Genomic DNA, 24623 nt, shown 5'->3' with positions numbered 1-24623 from the left:
TTCCGAAAGGACCCGCTGAGGACCGCCGAGATGTTCCTTTACTACCCTTCCGGGGCTCGAGAGCCTTCGCCGGCACCGCCCTCGGAATCAGCAACCGGGCAGGGAGTCAGGTGACGGGGAAAATGGCGGCGGGCTGGGTTGCTGTGAGCCGCACCGGTCAGGCGCTTCCGCTCCAGGAAACAGAGCTTGTAGAAAACTGTTGAATAGGACTAGGACCGACCGGAGGTGTCCTCACAGACTGGAAGCACTCCCTTTTAAAAGAAAAACAAACAAACAAACAAAACCGCAAGTAACTTTTTTGAAACCGAAAGGGAAGGGGAGTGTGCTAGGAGGGTGCTGATCACACTGCGCTACTGCCACCTAGAGGATAAATAAATTGAACGACGAACATTTCTAATGACAGAAACCATTTTCTGCCCGTTTTCCTCGCTAAGGTCTGAAGATCTGGAATGAGGCCGACAGAAAACAAAGGGAAAGCACTAGAAAAAATTCCGAAAGGACCCGCTGAGGACCGCCGAGATGTTCCTTTACTACCCTTCCGGGGCTCGAGAGCCTTCGCCGGCACCGCCCTCGGAATCAGCAACCGGGCAGGGAGTCAGGTGACGGGGAAAATGGCGGCGGGCTGGGTTGCTGTGAGCCGCACCGGTCAGGCGCTTCCGCTCCAGGAAACAGAGCTTGTAGAAAACTGTTGAATAGGACTAGGACCGACCGGAGGTGTCCTCACAGACTGGAAGCACTCCCTTTTAAAAGAAAAACAAACAAACAAAACCGCAAGTAACTTTTTTGAAACCGAAAGGGAAGGGGAGTGTGCTAGGAGGGTGCTGATCACACTGCGCTACTGCCACCTAGAGGATAAATAAATTGAACGACGAACATTTCTAATGACAGAAACGATTTTCTGCCCGTTTTCCTCACTAAGGTCTGAAGATCTGGAATGAGGCCGACAGAAAACAAAGGGAAAGCACTAGAAAAAATTCCGAAAGGACCCGCTGAGGACCGCCGAGATGTTCCTTTACTACCCTTCCGGGGCTCGAGAGCCTTCGCCCGCACCGCCCTCGGAATCAGCAACGGGGCAGGGAGTCAGGTGACGGGGAAAATGGCGGCGGGCTGGGTTGCTGTGAGCCGCTCTGGCCGGGCGCTTCCGCTCCAGGAAACAGAGCCTGTTGCAAACTGTTGAATAGGACTAGGACCGACCGGAGGTGTCCAGGTGCTGGTCCTAGGCGTCCCCACGGTACGGTGCTCCCAGCCCTCAGGAGGAGGATCCACAACCCTCTGGGCATTGCCTTCCTGTCCTCAGGACCCACAGTTCTGGTCTCCTCAGACCCTAAGCGGCATGCCTGACACCAAGGAGCCCCTGGGCCCTCTTGGAGGGGCGCCAGGGAAACCCCACCCCTCCGTGATGTATGTCCCTTTGGAGCCCGGCCCTTTGTGATCACCTCCAAGCCTCCCTCAAGTGCCCCAGATTTTACAATTTAGCGGGGTGGGAATCAGGCGAGTACTGTTGCTGAGACCCTCTGTTGCTCCTGAGGCCCTGCCGGGCCTGGGATGGAAACCTGGGCCCTAAGCCTGTCAGGCATGAGGTTTCTGACCCCCCAGCTGCATCTAACCTCTTCTGGTTTTGTTCTGGGGGGGTCACCACTCCCTGCACTGGTGGTACTGGGGGTGGTGCAGAGGGGTGTTGCTCCTGGGGAAACCATGCCATGCTGAAACTCAAGTGCAGGTCCAGCATGCAACCCAGGCACGCCAACCATTTCAGCTCTCTCCAGCCCTGCTTAACTTCCAGGCCCAAACCTTCCTAGTTTCGAGCCAGGCTCCTGTTACCCAGTTTAAAGACCATAAACTCTCCCCCTCAAAACCTCCTCTCTCCCTAGTCCAGGAAGCCCCAGTCTAGGACATAGTCCTGTGCCTCTGTCTCATCTCAGCACCTCAAATGTGGTGGCAGAGCACTCACCTGGTGTGCATCGAGGCACGGTGTGCTAGTGCTTGAGATCCACCCCAGCCCTGATAACAAACTATTCTAACCTTTGTGAGTTGTTTTCTTTGAAATCCCTTAGCAGAAGAGAGTTGCTTCTCCCTCTCATCCTCTTACAGGACTCTCCCTTTCCTTGCCAGCAGCCTCTTTGCCCGCAGAGATCTCCTCTGATAGTTCATGGAGAAGACAGAAGGAATCGGGTGGGAATTCTTAGAGCTTCCCAGTCCCAACCTACCTGTGTCAGGTGGACCCTGCAGACCCTCAGGCTGCTCTCAGCCCTCCCTGTCAGGATGCCATGCCTTCCCCACTCTCAGAGACTTGAATCCTCTCTGCCCAGCACCCTCCCCCCAACTATGTTGTGGGAACCCCCACAACAAACAGGAAACCCTGCCCCTCTTCACATGTCATTCAGCAGCCACTGGCACATTCCTTTTGTCCTTACATGTGAAAGGGGGGCATCTTCTTGGATAATTCCTACTCCAGTCTCTTCACTAGGACTTTTTGGTCCTGTCACTCCATTGCTCTTGTGGGGCCACCTCTCAAGGCTGTTGCCTCCCCCCCCCCCCCCCCCAACCTCTCTAGGCTCATCTGAGGCAACTTCTCGGGCTGCTTAGAAAAAGCAGCCCTTCAGTTTAGATTCTTACTATTCGAGTTCTCTTTCTGTCCAGGTGGGTTTTTGTGACAGTATGTTCTCTAGGTCTGACAAGGTCTGTGAGTTTGCCTAGAAGATGTGTTACCTTTTTTGAGAACTGTGCCTTGGCACCAGAGATCTTGAGAAGGCATGGAATGGAACAAGGTTCCATAAGCAAATTCAGGTACTGAGAGAAGAGGGGTGGCATGCCGTTTAGATTTGTGTTCAGGGTGATGTCTTCTTTTGCTTTCCTGGACTAGCTATGTGCCATGCATAGCAGAGAATGAGGAGACTCAATTGTCCTTATACGGAGGAGTCCTGGCTTTTTTTACTTTGGGTTTCCTCCTATAAGAAGGGTTCTGTTTCCACAACAGCGATGCAGATTTTCCTCGAAGAGGTTTTCATCTCTCACTAGAGCCTGAGCCACATTGCAGGCAGGGGCTTCTCAGTCCTGGGGAGGGTCTGTAGCACCTGCTTTCTTCCAGAAGCTCAGATCGGAGGGCTGGAGAGATAGTACAGAAAGTAAGGTACTTGTCTGGCCCGTGGCCCACCCAGGTTCAGTCCCCAGCACCCTATATGGTCTCTCCAGCCCTGAGCCAGGAGTGATCCCTGAGCCCCTGATCCCTGAGCACAGAGCGAGTTTTAAATCCTACGCACACTGCAGAATGTTGTCCCCAAACGAATGCCAGAAAGACAGACCAGAAGCTCGGTAGATGCTGAGAAGGACGAGATGCACATAAGCTTTAATCTTCTGGTCTGATATATAATCTTGGGGGACCGGAGAAATACTATAGCAGGTAGGGTTCTTGCCTTGCACTTGACTGACCTGGGTTAGGTCCCTGCATCCCATACGGTCCCTGAAGCCCACCAGGAGTGATCCTTGAGGGCAGAGTCAGGTATGAGTCCTGAGCACCACTGGGTGTGACCCCAAAACAACAACAACAGTTGCAACAACAAAGGAAGTACGACCTTGGGCTCTGGAGCCATGCTTGTTACTATTATAATTAAAACATCTTTTTCCCCTCACATGTAGGATGGCTAGTACTAATTAACTTGAATAGTTTAATTTGAGGGGCCAGGGAGAGAGTGCGTACAGAGGGTAGGGCATTTGCTTTGCATGCGGCCGACCATGTTTGATCCCCAGCATCCCATATGGTGCCCCTGAGCCCACCAGGAATGATCCCTGAGTACGCCAATGTGGGCCCCCAAATGAATATTTTAATTTGAGAGCTTAGGCCATAGCTGGTTATGCTCAGGGATTTTACAACTTTACATATATCTTTTCATATGCATTTTGTATAGTGTATATTGATACCGGAGGTTATAACAAAATACAGTGGTTAGGGTAATTGTCGCAGACCATTGGAACAAACAAAAATCTTCGTCAGCCCCCTTCTGACTTGGTCATTGTACCGCTCTGTGAAAAACAGCTGCAGGTCCTCAGGCTGTACTTATAAGCACAAGATTTCCTTGCTTAGGGGAAGGGCTGGCAGGCAGAGGGAAGAGAGAAGGCTCCCAGGAGGAAAGGCAGCTGGAGTTCTGTTGTCTTGGTTACTGCTCTGCTTCTCACCCCACAGGTGGCTGAGCCACACAGGGGAGTCTCAGAGGCTGGTTGGATGGGGTGGAGGGAGGAGGGGTTGGCAATCCTCAGCCCTCTTTGTGTGTCCCTGTGACAAGAGATCTGAAGCCTGGGGCTGAGACTCGGTACCAGGGAAACAGAAGGCAGCTCCTTAGGATCTGCAGAAGATGGAAAAACACAGAAGTGGAAATTCAGGGCAGGTGGATGATGAAAGCCCACCCACAGCCCACACACTGGAAGTGGTTGAGTCAACCTTATTGTTTCTATCTCTTGATCACACACCTACACACATATACACAAAGCTGAGACAAAAGTGACTGTTACTGATCACGCACTCATGCCCGCCTGCATTTCACACGTGTGTGCAAAGTGTGTGTGTGCGCGCGCGCGCGCACACACACACACACACACACGACCCAAAAGCTTACAGGGAAGAGGTGTGGTCTCACCAGTTCGTGTCTGTACAGATGCACAGAGTGACCTCATCTGTTGGGAGCAGGTAGTGCACTTTGAGGAGGCAGGGCAGGCAGAAGCCAGAATCTGTGTTCCTTATTGCTATAATACAAAACCTTGGGCGGTTGGGTGAGTGTGTTCCTTACTGTTATAACACCCATGGCACACCTCTTTCTGCTTGATTTTTCTGGACACCTGCAGTATAGTTTCTAAATATTGTTATAATTATGAATGATGTCTCACAAAATTCATGCAATACAAAGATACCAGAAACCCAGCAGGGCCCTTGAGTGTTTGAAGGAGAGCAGGAACAGGAGCATCAGATTGCAGGATACCTAGTTGTAGGCAACAGACTGAATGAAGAGACTCTTATCAAGTCTACAGAGTTGTTCAACCACTGCTACACCTCAGTTTCAGACAGTTTCCATCGACCCCCCCCCCCCCCCCCCCCAGCACGGGTACCCACCGGTCTTTGCCCACCAGCCTCTCTCTCCAGGCCCAAATGACCTCTAATCTAATTTCTGGCTCTGGATATCTGCCCTGCGTGGGCTTCTAAAAACACCCGACTCATGCAGTAAGCAGTCTTTCAAGTCTGTGTTCCTTCATTTAGCATAACACTTGGGAGTTTCAGAGATCTTACAGCAGATCGATCAATGGCAATGTCTATCATATAGGCAATGTACCTTGCATTTATTCTGTCACCAGATGACATTCTTTTAGGATATTTCCAGGGTTTGACAATTAGGAGAACTATGCTGCTCTAAACATCTGAGTATACCTCTTGGCGAGGACTGTTTTCATTTCTAGTAACTCTGTGTTTTCCTTTCTTTTTGTGAATGATGGTGCTACAGAAGTGACACAAATATCAGTATAGTGTTGCATAGAAGTGGTGGGAGCAGACCCACTTGCCTATTCTCGCTCTCCGGGGAAAGCAACTTCACGTGATGAGCAGTAGGCTTTGGGAAGATAGCCTTGATCCATAGAGGATGTTTGTTCCCTTCTGTCTATAGCTCAGCTAATCTCATCAAGATGAATGGACCTTAAAGCGATATACCTGATAACTTTTCAGTATCTGTATTGCAAACCATAGTGGAGAGAGAGAGAGAGAGAGAGAGAGAGAGAGAGAGAGAGAGAGAGAGAGAGAGAGAGAGAATGCCTGCCCTGTCATAGAGAGAGGGGGTGGGTGGGAAGGAAACTGGGGCCTTTGGTGGTGGGAAATGTACACTGGTAATGGGATGGGTGTTGGAAAATGTTATGACTGAAACCCAAACGTGATCAACTTTGTAACTGTGATTCAATTAAAAATAATAAATATAATTTTTAAAAAAGATGAATGGACCTTGACTTTGAAAAAGGCTCTTTTTGAGTATCAATGGGGTCATATGGTTTCTGTTTTACATTAATGGTTTCTTTTTCTTCATAAAGTTTGTGTTTCAAATCAGTATTGCAACTTGGGGATACACCTTGCATTACGATTATGTTGTATATGTGCTGCATTATGTCATCGCATATTGGTGAGTATATGCGATGCATATTGGTAAGTATACATTGTGTGTTTACTAAGCATTCTAATTATGGATTGATTGATCATCCTGAATGATGCTTTTATTTTATGTGTACATTTCCTGTGCTGCTGAATTGGTCTGCTATTATTTTGTTGCAGATTTGTGCATGGGGTTCAAGATAGATATTTGACACTAGTTTTCTGATCCTATCATATCTTGCATGGTAGCAGGGTGGTATTGTACACAGAGTATGAGTTAGGCAGTAGTTACTTGCCCCTATTCTATTAAGAGTCTGTGAAGGGTGGGTACCATTGTCCTCTGTCTGTTAGAATTCCATGGAGAAGCCTGCAGGGCCAGGTTTTCTTCTGTTGCAAGGATGCTCCCTTCATAAATCCATGACTCTAATTGTCTGGATTTGCCATGTGTGCATTACATTTTAATCTGATCGTCCCCATGATTTTAAGTCTCCTGGGGCCTTCGAGATAGGGTGAAAAGTGGTAGTCATCTCCAGAACTTGGGTGTGCTATCTCTGGGTCCTCTGAACTCTCAGAGTGCCACCTAACCCCTTCCAAACGCCCACGCAGAGGGGATGGGGACAGAACCTTTGAGGTGGATACGGGGAGCCCACTGACTCCCTCAGGGACACCCTCCCACTCCTTGTCCTTGCACCCTCCTGAAGATCCGGCCTCTCCAGTGAGGTCCTTTCTCGGTTACACCAACCCCCAGCCACAACTCCTCTTTCTCACAGCTCTCACCTCTTGCAGCCGCACAGAGCAACACAGCGTGTCCATGTCATGTTTCTCTACCACACTGAAATGTGTGGGCTCATTTCGCAGATCAAAGGCTCAGTTCAGGACACAGATATGCCTGTGTCTTTTGTCCTCAGATACCTGCGCCAACAGCCAAGCGGGAGGGGCAGAGCGCCCCCTGGTGCACTGTGAAGAGAAACAACATGCACCTCGGGGATTGATTCCATCTGTTCCATGTCACTGAAATACCACGTCTCACGTTTGACCCAGACTCGTGGAGGTGACAGGACGGTGACATGGTCGGGATTCAGGTTCTGTAGCCAGCCTGCGATGTGCTGTTTCTCCTCATCTCTTTGCTGTGGCACTCTGGGAAAACGTCCAACTTCCCTGTTCTTAGCTTTACAACCTCACACGGTGAGATTACATGCTTTCAAATAACTGGGAAGCCTCAGTTGAGGATGAAATTGTCTGATGAAATCCCGTGATTAGAATGAAACTGCACAAGGAGATCTGTTCTCAAGCCACTTCTGTCGTCAGAAGTAGACTTTTGCAGCAACAGAGCCCCGGGACAACCTACCAATGCAGAATGGCAGAGAGCAGAGTTTTCCTTCATGCCACAGTGGTGTCTATCTAGAAACATGTGATGTGATGCTGTGGTGGCACAGAGTAGTAGGCTTAATCATTGCTGCCTCCTGTGATGGAAAAGTCCATGTCTGAAATCTAAAATAACAGTGGGAAAATAAAAATAAAATAAAATAACAGTGGTGTCACCCAGTATTGTTCCAATCCCATGAGGTAGGCACGCAACTGCTGTTCCTGGCCACCAACTGGGCCAGCAGACACTGAGGTGGGCCTCTGCAGAGCTTGAAGGGGTGGGCATCAGCCTGCAGGATCCCCTTCTGTAGGCAACAGACTTTGCTTCCAAGTCTGTGGACAGGATCTCTGTCTCCCACTTGCTCAGGGGCTCATCAGAAGGCTGGTCCTGCCTCAGAGCCACAAACAGTAACTAGGTGCTTTATGTGAGCCTGCCCTTCTGCTCTGTTCTGTTCAAGTCTGCACTGAATTCCTCTCCATGAAGTTGCACCTGCTGGCCTGGACTCAAGTGCAGTGATCCGAGAAGCAACAGGAACATAACAACAGAGGCAAAGAAACCCGATTCTAAAGTTCATTTCTTTTTGTTCACCTATTTATTTGGTATCAGTGCTGAGGAACCCAGCGGAAGCTCCTTCAAGTGGGAGTTCTAGTGAATCGAGCAAACATAGTGCATTTGTTTCAGAATAACTTACACACATAACTCATGGCACACTCGCAAGTTCACACTTCACCTGACTTTTCCAGGCTGTTCAGGGCAATCTTGAAACCACTGTCCAAGCAGCTTGTGGCATTGCTTAAGACAGAATGGTGCTTGCTGGGGGCAGTTCCTATAATGGCTCAGTTCAGGGACACCGAAGAGCCATCCACACGGGGGAACCGTTTTCTATCTTGTTGATAACAAAGGAGGGAGGGAGAGCCGAGTCCAGGGTGGCAAAGTGATAACATGCATCACGACAGCTACACTACCAGGGTTCTGGACCACCGGCACAGACTCCCTGCCCCAGGATGGGCCCAACTGATCCAGAAATTCAACAGGGAGGTCGAGGACCTCTCCGGGCATAAGGCCGGTCTCACGCTGATGGGATGTCCAGTCATGGCTCTGGTTCTGATCCTCCTCTGATTACTGATTACTGCTGGAACATGAGAAGCACACACAGGGATTATACAGCAGCAGATTCCAAAGCTGACTTTGTTCAGGACTCTGTCACATGGGAACATGCACCTCAGTCTTTTCGTGTTTTTTTTTTCCTTTACCACTTTTGGGTTTGGGGATACATACTGCAGTGCTCAGAGACAACTGCTGACTCTATGCTCAGAGGTCACTCCTGGCGGTGCTTGGGGGTGGAGGGAATGGGGCAGGGGTCAGCCCTCTAGAAGGCAAGCACCTTCACACCTATAGTTTGTCTGTGGCCAACCTAGTTTTCTTTTAACCACTGCTTCAGGAGCCTCTGAAACATCTCCTTACTTTCCTGCTTCATCTCTACCTGTAGCTTCTCCTCTTCGTCCTGCTGTTGGCGTGCCCCTTCCTCCACGAGGCTGGTCCCGCTAGTGCCCAGGCTGAGGGTCAGGCCACTGAGGCCCTGAACCAGTGTGTCCCAGGAAGAAGCGGGTGGGGCCCGGCTCCTCTCAGCAGGCAGCACCGAAGCATTGGGCTTATGGCTCTGGCAGTATCGACATTCACATCTGAAGGTATTCTGGTCTCTATGGCTAGAGGAAAAGACCCTGGCTTCCCTTTTAACGTGGTAAGGTGCCACAAGGTCCATGTTCCTCTGTCTCGGGTGTCCCAAGAATGTCATCTTTGTCATCTTCCTTCGAGGGGACACTGGCCTTTCCCACCACCTCTCTTGCAGGGTTTTCTCATCTTGGTACCGCTGCTGGAGCAGCCTCTCTGGTAGAGCGGCAGGTGAGTTTGCATCAGGACTGAGGTTCAGGTCGCTGAGACCCATCATTAGCATTTCTGAGAAGGAGACTTGAGGGGTCGGCGGGACTTCCTGAGAAGTCTCTTCGCAGGTCATGGTGGAAGGTTCAGAAACCAGTGCTGAGTTATGCTTCTGGGGTGTGTCCATGGCGGTCCACTATGTGTCTGAAGCTCCTGTTGGCCTCAGGGTCTAGATGTCTAGGGTGAAGGTGAAGGTTTTCAAAGAGCTAGAAGGCTTCACGGACTGTGTTTGGCCGGAAAAGCCTAAACTGCAACAGAGAGTGGGAAGAGATGAAAGGAAATCCATTATTACTCGTCGGACTTACCCGTTATGCCCATTTCCTATCTGGCACATGGAAATAGTAATGCCACCTCCTTCTCAGGGTTGCTTAGCGAGATACCAGATGAGGTCTATGGACTGTCTGCATCCCTTTGACATGCAATACAAAGTTTGAAGGACTCCTTCCCTATGACTTGGTCACTCCACTCCTGAGCAGGTATGCAAGGAATTGAGGTGAGAATCTCCAAGAGATCTGCACTCCAGGTCACTGCAATATTTCCACAGTAACCACCATCCCAGGGCATAGCTCAGTGCTAGAACATGTGACTGACTGCAGAGTTACCAAGGCCATGAAACAGCTCAATTGTCTCCCGACAGACAATTGGATCAAGAAAATGTCTGTACACCATGGGGCAGTTTGCAGCCTACAAAACAGAAGTAATTCCAACTCTTCGTGATAACCTGGGTCAGTCTGGAGGCATGATGCAAAGTGAAAAATGTCAGACACAGAAGAGCAATTGCTGCAAGATTTCTGACACAGTAAGAGTTACAGATAAATAGAATGGTGGTTCAGTATCCCTAGGCCAGGGGTAAGGAAAGGGGAGCACAAGGAGTTTTTTGATGTTTACAAAGTACACGTGTAGGGCTAGAGAATTAGTAGAGTGGGAAAGGCGCTTACCTTGCATGAAGCTGCCAGGTGCAATCCCTGGTACCACATGTGTTCCCCCGAGCATTACCAGGAGTGATCTCGCATCGCAGAGACAGGAATAAGCCCGACATATATCTGGGTGTGCAGGAATAAGCCCTGAACACTTCACAGTATGTACTCCCTCCAGCCCTCAAATAAGTACAGGTGAGTGGGGAGAAAGCTGTTCAGAGCTGTAAAAGAGAGTGACTGACTGTAGCTAATGATACAACATTGTGCACTTAAAACTTCGGTGGGAATGGGATCAGGCATATGGCTCAGTGGCAGGACACATCCCTCATATTAAGATACCAGGTCTTCAACCTGTGAATCCACTAATAAATTGCTAGGAAGGCTAATTTCTTATCATATATTTGTGGAAAATACACACATACACACACACACATAGGAAAAAGCTATAGAAGGAATCTTTTTAATGGTCATTCACCAAAAAGGAAGGAAGGAAGGAAGGAAGGAAGGAAGGAAGGAAGGAAGGAAGGAAGGAAGGGAAGGAGGAAGGGAAGGAGGGAGGCAGGAAGGGAAGGAGGGAGGGAGGGAGGAAGGGAAGGAGGGAGGGAGGGAGAAAGGGAAGGAAGTAGGGAAGGAGGGAGGGGGGAAGGAGGAAAGAACGAAAGAAAGAAAGAACAAAAGAAAGAAAAAGGAAAAAACCCAAATCTTTTGGAGGTGAGAGATATGTTCATTTCCTTGAGTGTGATAATGGTATGACAAATGTATTCTTATGTACGAATATGTCCAGTACTTTTAAGGATATGTTATGGCTTTTGTGTTTCAATAAGACATCCACAGCTCTAAGATACTTACAATTAATTAAGAATAGATAGTACAAAAAGAATGATGGGAAAGGGCAGGATCATAGCAGCAGATACAGGGAAGATTTTTTGGCCAAACTGAAAACCCACCGATGATAAAATAACTCTCACAAATCAGAAAGAGGAACTTCGGACTGCGAGGAAGGGCACATTCAGGGTCTGGGGAGATGGCACAGTGGGATGGTGGATACACCAGGCGCTGATTCTGTCCCTGGAACTGCACTTCCTGCCACCAGCATCACCAGGTATGGCCCTCGTGTCCCCCCAAGCACCTCCAGGTGTGGTGCGGGAGGTTCCGATCTCACAGAGTCTGAGCAGCACTGCATCTTCAGGATCTCACGTTTAGCTGTCCAGCCTGGTTGGCCGAGGCTCACCAGGAGGGACTCCTGAGCTTTCTCAGAAGGCACCAGAACCTATAAAATAACCTCCTCCTGATCCTCCCAGGAGGGGAGGTGCATGTCGAAAGTAGACTATGGACTGAACATGTTTGCCACTCAATGCCTCTTTTGCAGACCACAACACCGAAAAGGAGAGAGAGAACACAGGGGATTGCCCTGCCACAGAGACAGGGGGGATGGGGGGATGGGGGTGGGAGGGATATTATCCATGGTGGTGGAAAATGGGCACTGGTGGAGGGTTGGGTATCTGATCATTGTATAATTGAAACCAAAGCACAAAAAATTGTAAATCTACAACTTTAAAAAAAATAAAATAAAATAAAGGGAAAAAAAATAACCTCCTCCTTACTGGTGAAAGATGGAATGCTTTCTCAGACTGCAAACAAGGCAAAGATGATCATTATCCCCTCTGTGCTTTACCACCCAGGGCAAAGTCCAGAGCCAGCATTCAGAAAAACCTTAGCCTCCACGCAGAGAGGAAGAAATAAAATGGTCCGTTCAAATATCTCATGCTCATCTACCAAGTAAAACCCAATGTCTTGCATGGGAATCTCATAGCGCTAGTAAGTAAGTAGGCACTATGCAGGACCAATGAAACCCTTGCACAGGCATGCTGTACTGTTTGCGTTTGATCAAAACTGGAAATGAACTGAAGAGATGCATCCAATATCTCAATGCCTGTATTTGTGACCCCAGCTGGGAGACCCAGAGTGGAAACCAGCTTTCTGGTGAGAGGTCCTTCAGAATGACGAAAAGCTGGGGAGTCTGTTTGGTGAAGCTGAAAGTGACTCTAGTGTCCCCTCTTAAACGCCCACTAGGACTCCGCTCAGGTGGCACCTCCTCCCCAGAAATCATCTCTGACTTCTTCATGGCAACCCAGACAGGGGGCAAAACAGCTACTCCATACCACACCCAAAATTTCTCATCCCAGCTCCTGCTCCACTGGGCTGTCATGTCAGAGGTGGCTGTTGTCTGTCTCCCTCACTAGCCAGGAACTGATATGTCAGGGACAGTGGGCATTTCCGGATCTCTAGGCAATGGAATAAGGAGCACGTGTGGCCACTACAAGCCCTTCTGAGCCCTGTACAATGCACAGGACTACGAGTCCTGGTTCCAACCTCACGAATCACCAGGGCAAGAAAAGACTTTGGTCTTGTCCCCGGAACACAGGATCCTATATTTGTGGTGCCAGAGCTCTCCATCCTACTAGATCTGCAATGAAGGGAGATTCTCTGCAGCAGCCTTACACACGAACGGTAAGTTTCTCACATCTGACAGGTGCCCCTCTAAGACTGTGAGAGAGAAGAACACAGAGGTGGTTGAAACATGGGGCTGTTTTTGAAGATTATCTCTGAGGGTGGCCAAGGGTACCTCTGCAAAGGAAGTGATGGCAACGCTGGGTGTGCAAGGTTTGAGGAGGCTCAAGTGGTTCAAGGTGCAAGAGGAAGAGAAGGACAGTGTCCTGAGAATGACAGAACTCACAGAGACTCACCAAATCAGAAGGTGAACTGTCTTTTTGGACTGTTCTTTTTGGACTCTGGAGCCACTTCTACACCTGTCCCCTAGAAGATAAAAGAGTCTGGTTGCTGGATACAGACAAGAAGAATTTACCAATCGGTTTGCAGTGAAGAAGGAACACTCATTTTCTGCTGGTGGGAATGCCCTTTGGCTCAACCTCTATGGAAAAAAGTATGCAGACTTATCAAATAACTAAAAATAGAGTTTCTGCATAACCCAGTGATTTAACTCTTTATCATCTTACCCAAGAGCACAAATATTAAATGTGAGAAGCTAAACGCATACCCAGGTTCATTTGGGGGTTGAATATAACAGCCAGGATATGGAAACAACCAAAGTGTGCAACTGCAGATGAATGAATAAACTGTGGCAAAGTTGGGGGTGTGGAGGGTAGTTAGGACAGAGAACAGAGAATGAAGACTGGAAATGATCATTCTGGACAAGAGCTGAGTGCTGAAAAGAGGTAAAGGCATATATATATATATATATATATATATATATATATATACACATATATATGTACACACATATACATATATATGGTAGCCTGTCAATACATGTATTGCAAACCACAAAGCTCAAAATGAAAGAGAGGCAGGCAGGGGGAGGGGGAGTAATGTAGTTCAGTGGTAGGATACATGCTTCACATGCCTCACATGTATGGGGCCCTGAACTTGATCGCCAGCATCAAGAAAAAAATAAAAGGGGGGGGAGGAGGAGGGAGGAAAAGAAGGAGGTAGGAGGATGATGAGGAGGAGGAGGTAGAAGAAAGAGAAGGAAGAAGTAGAAGGAGGGGAGGAGGAGGAGGAAGAGGAAGGAGAAGGAAAAGAAGGAGAAGGGGAAGGAAAAGGACTGAAGGAGCAGGAGAAGGAGATTGAGAAGACTGACGATGACACCAAAGAGAGCACAGGTATTAAGATATTTGCATTGCATGCAACACACCTCATTTTGATCGCTTGTAAGGCATATGGTTCCCTGAATTCCACCAGGAGTGATCCCTGAACACAGAGCCAGGATTAAACCACGTATGTGAGACCCCTTCCCCCCTCCTCCCAAAGAAGCTGTGGTACATAAATGGAATGCAATACTATGAATGTAAAGATGACACCTCACCTCTTGCTGTAATTTGGTTAGAATTAGAAGGTGTTCTGTGAAGTGAAACAATCAGATGAAGGGCAACATAAAAGCAAACATTACTGAGCTGGAGATATAGTACAGCATGTAAGTGCTTGCCTTGCACGCAATCACCCAGGGTTCTATCGTGGCCACTAAATGTGGTCCCATGATTCTGGCAGGAGTGATCCCTGAGTGTTGCACCAGGAGTACACCCTGACTGAGTACAGCTGGGTGTGGCCCACAACAACAAACACAAAAAGGTGAACATTATTATAGCCATGTTACCTCAACTACACTTAAACACAGAGGAAATTTAAAAAAAAGAAAAAGAAAGAAATCACCAAGGACCCACATTTGCTTATGGTTCCTTTAAGGGAATTACGGGATGCAGCTCCAACAACTTCAGATGCACACTTGGTGAAGTTCAGGATTATCCAAGAAAAGCAAGGAACACATGGACAGTAGCCAGTCCAGATTGAGTGGGTACAGAACACGTGATGTATAATCTTGAATCCATGAGTGAAAGGAAGTTCTAGAAGCACATCTGCTAGTATTTATTTATTTATTTATTTATTTATTTGGGTTGGAGCGATAGCCCAGCGGGTAGGGCGTTTGCTTTGCACGCGTCCAACCCGGCCGACCCGGGTTCGATTCTTCGGCCCTTCTCTAAGAGCCCAGCAAGCTACCGAGAGTATCTCGCCCGCACGACAAAGCCTGGCAAGCTTCCCGTGATGTATTCAATATGCCAAACACAGTAACAACAAGTCTCACAATGGAGACGTTACTGGGCTCGCTCGAGCAAATCGATGTACAACGGGAAGACAGTGACAGTGATTTATTTATTTATTTATTTATTTATTTATTGCGGGGAGGTAATCGGGCCATGCTTGGTTGTGCTCAGGATTTAGACCTGGCTCTGTGTTTCAGTACCATACAAGCACTCTCCGGGGACCATCTGTGGTACCCGGAATCAAGTTGGTGTCAGCCACTTGGAAGGTAAGCACCTTATCCCCTACACTACATGCTTGGCCCCTGTCTGCTTATTTATAAAGTTTTCCTAGTGAGCAAACAAGGTGGTGGAAGAGCAGCTATATACTGGAAGTGGGAATTGAGGGTTCTACGTTCTGGGCTGTGTGGGGCTCTCTAGATAGAGGAATAAATTTAGGGAACAGGTGATGCTCCATTCTCTCTGGAACTGGGTGCCTGGCTGTTGTTGTCCTCACTCCCAAGGAAACATAGGCTGAGCACTCGTGGGGTGCCAGCTCCAGGCCTTGTGATTCCCAAGACTTAGTATTCCAGAAATGTTTCACGGGGATGGCAGTCCTCAAAACAGAACACAGAGTGGTTTCTCCCCAGTGAGCTATAACATACATATTATTCTCCCCATCTTCAAATTAGATCTCTGAGGATCATGGGGAGGCTAGCAACTCATTCAAGGTCACGCAGTTGGGTAGTGGTGGTGACCAGTAAAATACAAATGTCCTCAGGCCAATATGTCTCACTCTTTGTCTATGTTTGGCTTTGAAATTACCAGCTTTTGGGTGTTGTGGTTTGCAAAAGAGGCATTGAGTGGCAATCATGTTCGGTCTATAGTCTACTTTCAGCATGCTTCTCTCATCCTGGGAGGATCCTCCCAACACCCTTTATTTGGTGCTCCCCTCTCTATCTGAGCTCCTTTTTCCCCTAGCATGTGTGGCTGGTCTCCAAGCCATGGAGCGAACCTCCTGGTACTAATCTCGGCCACTCTTGGGTGTTAGTCTCCTATTTTGTTACTTTATGTTCCCCAGATGAATGCAATCTTTCTATGTCTATCCCTCTCTGACTCATTTCGCTTAAATGATACTTTCCATGTAGTACCACTTGTATGTAAATTTCATGACTTCATCTTTTCTAATAGCTACATAGTACTCCATAGTGTAAATGTACCAAAGTTTCTTTAACCAGTCATCTGTTCTCGGGCACTCAGGTTTTTTCCTGATTCTGGCTAAAGAGTGCTGCAATGAACAAACAAGTGCAGGTGTCACTTCGACTATACTTTTTTTGCCTCTCTGGGATATATCCCCAGGAGTGGTATTGCTGGGTCAAATGGGAGCTCAATTTCTAATTTTTTGAGAATCGTCATACTGTTTTCCAAAAGGGCGGAACCAGTCGGCATTCCCACCAGCGGTGAAGGAGGGTCTCTTTCTCGCCACATCCGCGCCAGCACCAGTTGCTTTTGTTCATTTGGATGTGGTCTAGTCTCTGTGGTGTGAAATGATATCTCATTGTGGTTTTGATCTGCATCTCCCTGATGATTAATGATGTAGAGCATTTTCTCATGTGAGGTAGGCTGAATTTAAATGAAACACTTTGGCTAAGTCTGAATTGCATCCTCCCGCTGGTTACAGAAAATTAATCGCCTGGGTTCTCATATTGTATATTAGTCAATATTCAACCAGGGATGAGTGGAAGGAATATTTTCCCCAGGTATTGCTTAGACCAAACAATTCAAAGTCTAAGACAATCTAGGTAAAATGAATTGCTTTTCTTCTTTTTGGCAGGGTGGCAGGTTGGGACCAGCTGCTCAGGGTTTGCTCCTGGCCTGTGCACAGATTTCACTATTGGCTCTGTTCTCAGGGATAACTCCTGGCAGTACTGAAGGGAACACACACAGTTCTAGCAAGAAAATAAGGGTCTGTAGACAGCAACACCAGCAAAAGTCACTGCTCTCAAGATAATGTTATCAAAGGCTAGGAAAGTAGCTCGGTGGTAGAGCATTTGCTTTTGCTTATGTGAGGCCTTGGAGTTGATCCAGGATACTACCAAAAAAAAGTGCAGTTGAAATTCCCTCAATACAAAAATCCTTTTTCTCTTTGGCAGGTCCCCTGAGAGGTTCTGCTTAATGTTGGCCATTCACTTTTCAGATTTTGATGAGGCAAGAAAATCTACCTTAGTGTCAGAATGCACTCCTGAACCCATACAATCACCCCAACCATACACACTGATACTGTAGCACTGTAGCACTGTAGTACTGTCCTGCCGTTGTTTGCCGATTTGCTTGAGCGGGCACCAGTAACGTCTCACAACAAATTGTGAGACTCCTTGTTACTGTTTTGGCATATCGAATACGTCATGGGTAGCTTGCCAGGCTTTGCCGTGCGGGTGAGATACTCTCGGTAGCTTGCTGGGCTCTCCGAGAGGAGTGGAGGAATTGAACCTGGGTCAGCTGCGTGCAAGGCAAACGCCCTACCCGTTGTGCTATCGCTCCAGCCCGTGTGCCCTTCGATAGCTCAGCTGGTAGAGCAGAGGACTGTAGACAGCAATACTGTGAGACACACTGATTTGCTCGAGCGGGCCCAGTAACGTCTCCACTGGAGACTTTGTTGTTACTGTGTCTGGCATATCGAATACTCTCGGTAGCTTGCCGGGCTCTCCGAGAGGGGCGGAGGAATCGAACTCGGGTCAGCCATGTTGGCCGCTTGTAAGGCGAACGCCCTACCCGCTGTGCTATCGCTCCAGCCCACTGATACATCCAGAAAAAAAGTCTGTTAATATAATGAAATTGGAAAGGTAAGCACAATTCTGTAACTAATTTTAGGGGTAGATCTGATTACAGTAGAGGTCTCGGCCCACGATCAGCTTTACTCCTGTCTGTCATCTGGACAATCAATGACGCCACCTTCCCTAAGTTTTTGTGCAATGCAGATTGTAAAGCGATGTGTAAAAGTTTTCCGAGAACTACATATTCCTGAACAGGAACCACTGTCTATTAAAAGTAAGCCTGACCATGTCTCATCATGACCTTGTCCTCTCTCACTTCTCCTGAGGATGTGTCCCCAGTGGTTTTTGCAGGGGAAAGGTGTTTTTCCTGGAAATCATGTCCACTGTTTTGTAAAATTTTGTATATAAAGTGGGAGGTTGATGAGAGGAGTATGATGCCACAGAAACACACCGAGAACCTGTCGAAGAGCTATTTTATCTCTATTATATCCTGCGTATATGACAATAATCATAGAATGTTCCATGCTATTTGTCTCAGCTTTAACCAGGGAACCACCAACTAAAGTCAGAGGGAGAAATACTTCCTGCAGGGATTGTCTAACCATCATCCTGATATTCTAGGAACTGGATTTCTGAGAAAAACAACTAATATTCAAATTGCATCTTTCTTTGCCCAAGAGAAGGAACTGGTTGCTATGAGGTAAGGTATAGTGGTTCATCCTAGGGAGTACCTATCTCAGTCCCTCTGTCTTTTCCATGGACCAGGGTCCTTGCCATCCCTAAGCCAGAGTGCTTCTGCCACCCTTCAGACCCAGGAGGAAGCACAGCCTTAGGGAATGAAGGGGTTAAGAGCTTAACCCAATATAATGCAGGCACTCCTCCTTGTGCAGTAAAAGGCCAGATCAGTCACTCTCTCACTTCTAGGAGTGATTTCCTAGATGCTGGCATACATCTACATGGTGCGGGATGTGGCCAATAGTGAACAGGAAAATTACAGTTACTTTGGGATTGAGGGATCTCTGGTCCTTCAGCCAAGGAAGAGAAGGTGTTTGACTTCCTGGCCTGGAGATCCAATAGTTATTGCACAGCTTATTGGAAAAATGACAAACTGTGGTGGCAAGCCTGTCCAAGTGCCAGGGGGAGTCATTTTTGGAACATAAAGGCTGGTGCAGATGTTTTTACGTGAAGGTCTTTAGGGGTTCAGGTGAAGTACAAAATTATTAACAAGGCAAAACTGAGCAAGAAGGCATCTTTTGAGCCTGTCCAAGCTCATTACCAATAAAAACAGATTTGCTTTTAATCTGCAGGTAATGAACACTTGCACAGCAATGGATGCTTTTGTGAAGTGAACGAAGGAAGCAAAGGGGCTGGGGAGGTCACTCAAAGGGCTGAAGCACATGCAGAGCATGTGGGAGGACTGAGTTCTAGCTGGCACCATAAGGAAGTGCTGGACTGACTCCCGGCAATGAATGAGTCAGGAGTAGCCTCTAGCACCACTGGGTGTGACCCCAAATATCCGATATTTATAAATTCAGGTAGTGGTAAATTGAACTATTATTCCCAAATGTGATCATGACCATCTTCTCACCGTCCGGAAGCAGCCACAGAGGCATTAGGTAACCTGCCAGCCCCAGAAGAAGTGGTGGCCCTTGATTCAATGGTACTTATGTGTGGCTTCCTCTTCTCCCTGCTGTGCAGTCACAGCTAATGGTTCCCCTGTCCACGACCTGGCCAATCCTTTCTACCAAACGACAGATTCTGGGAAAACTCGCTGTCCTCATGTACACTGTATTCTAGCTCTGAGACAACTGGAGATGACTATTGAGAGAGAAGAAAAGTATTAGAGACCAGGTTCTGGAGGTTAGAGACTAAGGATGAAGGGGGGAAGCCTGGAGGATCTGAAGGCAGGCTGTGTCTCTGAGAGTCAGGTGGGTGGAGTGGGCACTTGTGTGATAATAAAGATACGTTACTTTCAGTTCATCCATTTCTCTTTGCTACCATTACATGCTGCTTGGCGAAAACACATAGAGCACAGGAGCAGTAGGGGGAGTAGAGGGGTGTCATTTTACCTAGAGGACCTAGCAGAAAACAGCACTCTTGAGTTTAAAGAGAACATTCTTATAGACTGAGTGGGTTAAACAGTGATCATTTCCTCTCTGATTATAATTCTGGCATCCCAGATGAGGCTTTTGCCTACCTTAGACTGTGTATGTTAGCTGCCTCAAGTCACCCCGGTAGTAGAGGTTGAATCTTACAGGCATGAAATACTCAGCGGATCCAATGGTGAATCCATCCACCTCACTCCCCACACATCTGTGCCTCTGGTGTTGCCCAAAGGCTGTGTTGTCAGTCAAAGGCTGTCTCCACAGCTGTTCAGGCCAGAGACCCTCACAGCAGTCCTCGGTTGCTGCCTCTCTTTTGATATCACCTCCATCACCTGGCATGCTTGTCTCAACTGTACATCTTCTACAGTCGGATGGTGCCATGTACCTTCCTCCCATCATCACACTTAGTTCCCCAGTTTATGTCACCTTCATCCCTCCTTGGCAACCACAATGTCTGACTTGCAGGGCTGTCTACTCAGCAACCTGGAAACTGGGAGTCTTGTGCCAAAGAGCTTGTCTCAGAGCTAACCACCAAGCTGGGCTTTCACTTCTCAGAGTTTTCCTTTGCGAAGCACTATGCCATATTAGAGAGACTTTTGTAACCAGACCTCTCCCCCTAATAACGTCTCCACCAGTGTCATTCTATTTAATAGATATTAAGAAACGAGTGGCCGGTCAGAAGAGGGAGAGGAAGTGTTTATAGTGGCCGCATGACAGTTCTGGGGATGATCAAACTCCAGAGGTGGCTTGGAACTCAATCGAGAGCAAAGAGAAATGAGGCTCTAGCTGTGCTGCTCAGCTTGTATGTCTGTACACACAAATCACACACACTCACACACACACATCCCTGGGCATAGGGTAAAGAGGCTGCCTCTGTATCCCAGTACTTGGTGATTCGAACTCTCCCACTGCTCTTGTCTTATAAAGTCTGGCAGACAAGTACTGGTAGATCACCTTTGTGTGTCTCCAGGCTCTGTAAAGTAAGTAAGACATTGTGTCCAAGTGGGGCTTTAAGTATGTTTCTTTAAGGCACGGATGATCTTCCTCAAATGCGCTTTTGAGGAAAGAATAAGAATAACTATTTCAAAATTATTTCAGTCACTTGTGAGTACAGGTCACACATGATAACTGGACATCTCTTCGGTCATATACTCTTCCCTTTAGGGGAGGATTACATCTTTTGTATCTTTCCTTAATCTTGAACCCAGGAAGAGATGGTCTTTGCTTGAATGCCTACCCCCTCCTTAGCCCAGAATCCTGCTTTCAGAGATCTGTGTACTTGAGGGAAGAGGTGGAGCACACAACTTTGTACAGCCTCCTCTTGGTCAGGTCGAGTGAAATATGGAAAGATGATCCAAACAGCTGTAATATCCTACCATCCTTGCAGGGGATAGGGAGCCAGGCTTAGTAATATTCCTTCCAGATATCTCAAAATTAGTATCAAGAAAATGCATAAATTAAAACATCAAGTTTATTTGGTGAGCTAAAATAGAAGAAACTCTGTGATTCCCCCTCCAATATTTCCACATTAAAAGTAACAATTGCCTAGTAACTTAAAATGTAAATAAATGAAAACTCTCTCTGTGGTCTGAATGTGTCCATTTCAAAATGCATATTTATAGCACTAACCCTAAAGTTGAATAGATTACGAGGTGGGGCTTTAGAGGGTGAGAGTGTAGAGGATGTTAACCTCACTCAAGTGTTGAACCCCATGCCACCCCCTTAGCAGTCGCCATGTGAACTCACCTATCAGCCTTGCTCTTTTTTTAAAAAAAATTTTAGATATATTTTTATAAAGTTGTTCACAATAGCTTATTACATTTAACAGTTAAACACCAATCCCACTACCATTGCACCTTCCCACCACCATATTTCGAATGTTTCCACCCAAATCCCAAACTGTGTCCCCCAAAGCAGAACTGAAACAATTAATTTTATCATTCTTATTATGAATAATCTTCTAAAGATGGTCCAATAAAGTTGCCTTAGAGGAAAGTGTTGTATTTCTTTTCTTTTCTTTTTTTAGACTTTGATGGAATTTTTATTTTTATTTTTAGGATATGTAATGTAAAGCCTTTTTTTTTTATTAGTGAAACACCGTGAGGAACAGTTGTAGACTTACAAACTCTCGTGCTTGGGTTTCAGTTATACAATGATAGAGTACCTGTCCCTCCACCAGTGCCCACTCTCCACCACCAATGATCCTAGTAGCCCTCCCACCCCCATCCCCCATCCCCCCACCCCACCCCACCCCACCTCTGTGGCAGGACATTCCCTTTTGCTCACTCTTTCCTTCAGAGTGTTGTAGTTTGCAATAGAGGTTTTGAGTGGCCATCGTGTTCGGTCTATAGTCTACTTTCAGCACGCATCTCGCATGCCGAGCAAGTCCTCCAAACATCCTTTACTTGGTGTTTCCTTCTCTATCTGAGCTGCCTTTCCTTCTGGTATGTGAGGCCAGCTTCCAAGCCCTGGAGCAGACCTCCTGGTACTTATCTCAATTATTCTTGGGTGTTCGACTCCCATTCTGTTACTTTATATTCCCCAGATGAGTGCAGTCTTTCTATGTCTGTCCCTCTCTTTCTGGCTCATTTCACTTCACATGATACTTTCCATGTAGAAGCACTTGTATGTAAATTTCATGACTTCATCTCTTCTAACAGCTGCGGAGTATTCCATTGTGTAGATGTGCCAAAGTTTCTTTAACCAGTCGTCTGTTCTCGGACACTTGGGTTTTTTCCAAATTTTGGCTATTGTGAACAGTGAAGCAATGAACATAGAAGTGCGGATGTCATTTCGACTGTACTTTTTTGCCTCTCCGGGATATATTCCCAGGACTGGTATTGCCGAGTCAAATGGGAGCTCAATTTCTAATTTTTTGAGAATCATCCACACTGTTTTCCAAAAGGGCGGAACCAGTCGGCATTCCCACCAGCAGGGAAGGAGAGACCTTTCTCAACACATCCGTGCCAACACCAGTTGCTTTTGTTCTTTTGGATGTGGGCCAGTCTCTGAGGTGTGAGATGATATCTCATTGTTGTTTTGATCTGCATCTCCCTGATGATTAGTGATGTAGAGCATTTTCTCATGTGCCTTTTTGCCATTCGGATTTCTTCTTTGAGAAAGTTTCCCCTTGTCGGATGGGTATTGGGCGAATATCCTTTCTCATTCTGTAGACCGTCTTTGTATTTTGGTCACTGTTTCTTTGGTGGTGCAGAAGCTTCTTAGTTTAAGATAGTCCCATTTGTCTATCTCTGTTTTCACTTGCTTGGCCAGTCAGCCTTGCTCTTTGAATTTATGAAGTAAATCTTGAGGATATGCAAGCCAAACTGCTAAAATTATTGGACACACCAGTGTTCTGGCTGAACATTCTGGGGCACCCAAGGCAGGCTTCCAGCCACACCCACACTCCACTGCTGCCACCATGCCAGCTGGCCAACTCTATTGCTTCACTGATAATCTCTGCAGAGATACCAAATTGTGAAAACTCCAGGTACACTGGTGTCAGGATGAGAACTCTGATGTCCTCTCAGAGTGGCAGAGGAAGGTCTTTCTCACTCTCTGGCCCCATAGTTTCGAAGCCCTGACAGCCATGCCCACCTCGCACAACTGCTGCCATGTCAACTTTTTGGTTCAGTCCTACAGATCCTGAAGTTTCTGCGCTGTGCAGCTCTGTACGAAGCCCTTCACCGCCTCCAAATTCCACAATACTCAAATTCCAGTAGAAGCACACCAAATTAGATGGGAAAGTAGCATAGAAGCCAATTAAACTCAACAAACTAAAACAGTAACACAGAAGATTCAACTAGCAACAAACAGCATAGCAAATTCTCAGACAAGGACTTAATAACCCAGTGGTGGGACATAACTATTTTCACAAATTTTATTGTACTGATCTTTTTTTTTAATAATTCCCTTATCCACTTAGTTGTAACAAGCAATATAAAATAAATTACTATGTGCCTGTTATGGGGGTAGGCTTGGGTGGTGGTTTGGAAAGTGGGGACAATGGCGGAGGGAAGGTCACTCTCGTGGTGGGATTGGTGTTGAAAGCCCGTAACAATATATTATGAGCAACTTTGTAAACCACGGTTTTTAAAGAAAGTATTAAAAGTGATGAGTTTTAACCCCCTCAACAAAGAGACTCCGGGGACATCCTTTTCTTTCTCACTATGTGAGGATACAAACAGAAATGTGTGACAGCAGAAAGATCGTCAGAACTCTGTTGGAACTCTGACTGCAGAGCCTCCAGAAGTGTAGCAAATAAAATATCTGTGACTGATACACTGTTTAGTCAGTGGCCTTCTGTGGCTTTTCTTTTAGAGTGTGTGTTGGGGGGCACATCTGTGGTTTTCGGGACTTAGTCTTTGGCTCTCAGTTCTGGGATCACACTTGGCAGACTTGGGGGGACCCTATGGGGTGCCGGGGATTGAACCCAGGCTTGCTGTGTGCAAAGTGCCCAAACCACAGTACTATGACTCTTGCTGAGCCTTTTGTAATAGTGACCACAGGAATAAGAATGATACACCCAGCAACCATGAATCCAAGGTACATTAGAGGAATTAAATGAACACCTCACAGATATATTTTAGAAGTAGGAATATTAACCAGGATCAAAGTGACTGCTGTGTACTCCAGATGTCTATTGAAAAGACAGAATCACAAATTGTGTGACTGTTTCAAAGTATAGGACAGACTACACCAACATATTACTCACTAAGACAAGATGAATGACCTCAAATCAATAGTCCATGCTTTCAGCCTCCTAAATGAGGTAACAAAATTAAGAAATGACAATTCTGTACAAATGCTC

At 47.0% G+C, this 24623-nt stretch overlaps 1 protein-coding gene, 1 long non-coding RNA gene and 1 pseudogene across 3 annotated transcripts in view; 1 reads left to right on the top strand and 2 right to left on the bottom strand.

Moving 5' to 3' along the window:
* Positions 1-3045: 3045 nt before the first annotated feature.
* Positions 3046-7062, bottom strand: LOC130038199 (uncharacterized). The gene is made up of 3 exons (XR_008794613.1): positions 6896-7062; positions 3964-4340; positions 3046-3105 (listed from the first exon to the last, which is right to left on the bottom strand). It is a non-coding gene; the product is annotated as an uncharacterized LOC130038199 (long non-coding RNA).
* A 1051-nt stretch (positions 7063-8113) lies between these two features.
* FAM156A (family with sequence similarity 156 member A) overlaps positions 8114-24623 on the bottom strand; it is a 47580-nt gene continuing 31070 nt past the window's right edge. For both annotated transcript variants that reach the window (XM_056130070.1, XM_056130069.1), the window contains exon 2: positions 8114-9670. In XM_056130070.1, coding sequence (XP_055986045.1) covers positions 8899-9549 — 651 coding nt within the window. In that variant the 5' untranslated portion in view covers positions 9550-9670 and the 3' untranslated portion in view covers positions 8114-8898. The remainder of the gene's footprint in view (positions 9671-24623) is intronic.
* Positions 10090-24623, top strand: part of LOC130038138 (prostaglandin E synthase 3-like) — a 40196-nt pseudogene continuing 25662 nt past the window's right edge.

This window comes from Sorex fumeus, unplaced genomic scaffold, assembly GCF_029834395.1.
Source record: "Sorex fumeus unplaced genomic scaffold, SorFum_2.1 ptg000073l, whole genome shotgun sequence".
In the NCBI taxonomy this organism is placed as follows: Eukaryota; Metazoa; Chordata; class Mammalia; order Eulipotyphla; family Soricidae; genus Sorex; species Sorex fumeus.
The sequence above is the reverse complement of the archived record's forward strand: the minus strand, read 5'-3'. Positions and strand labels throughout refer to the sequence as shown.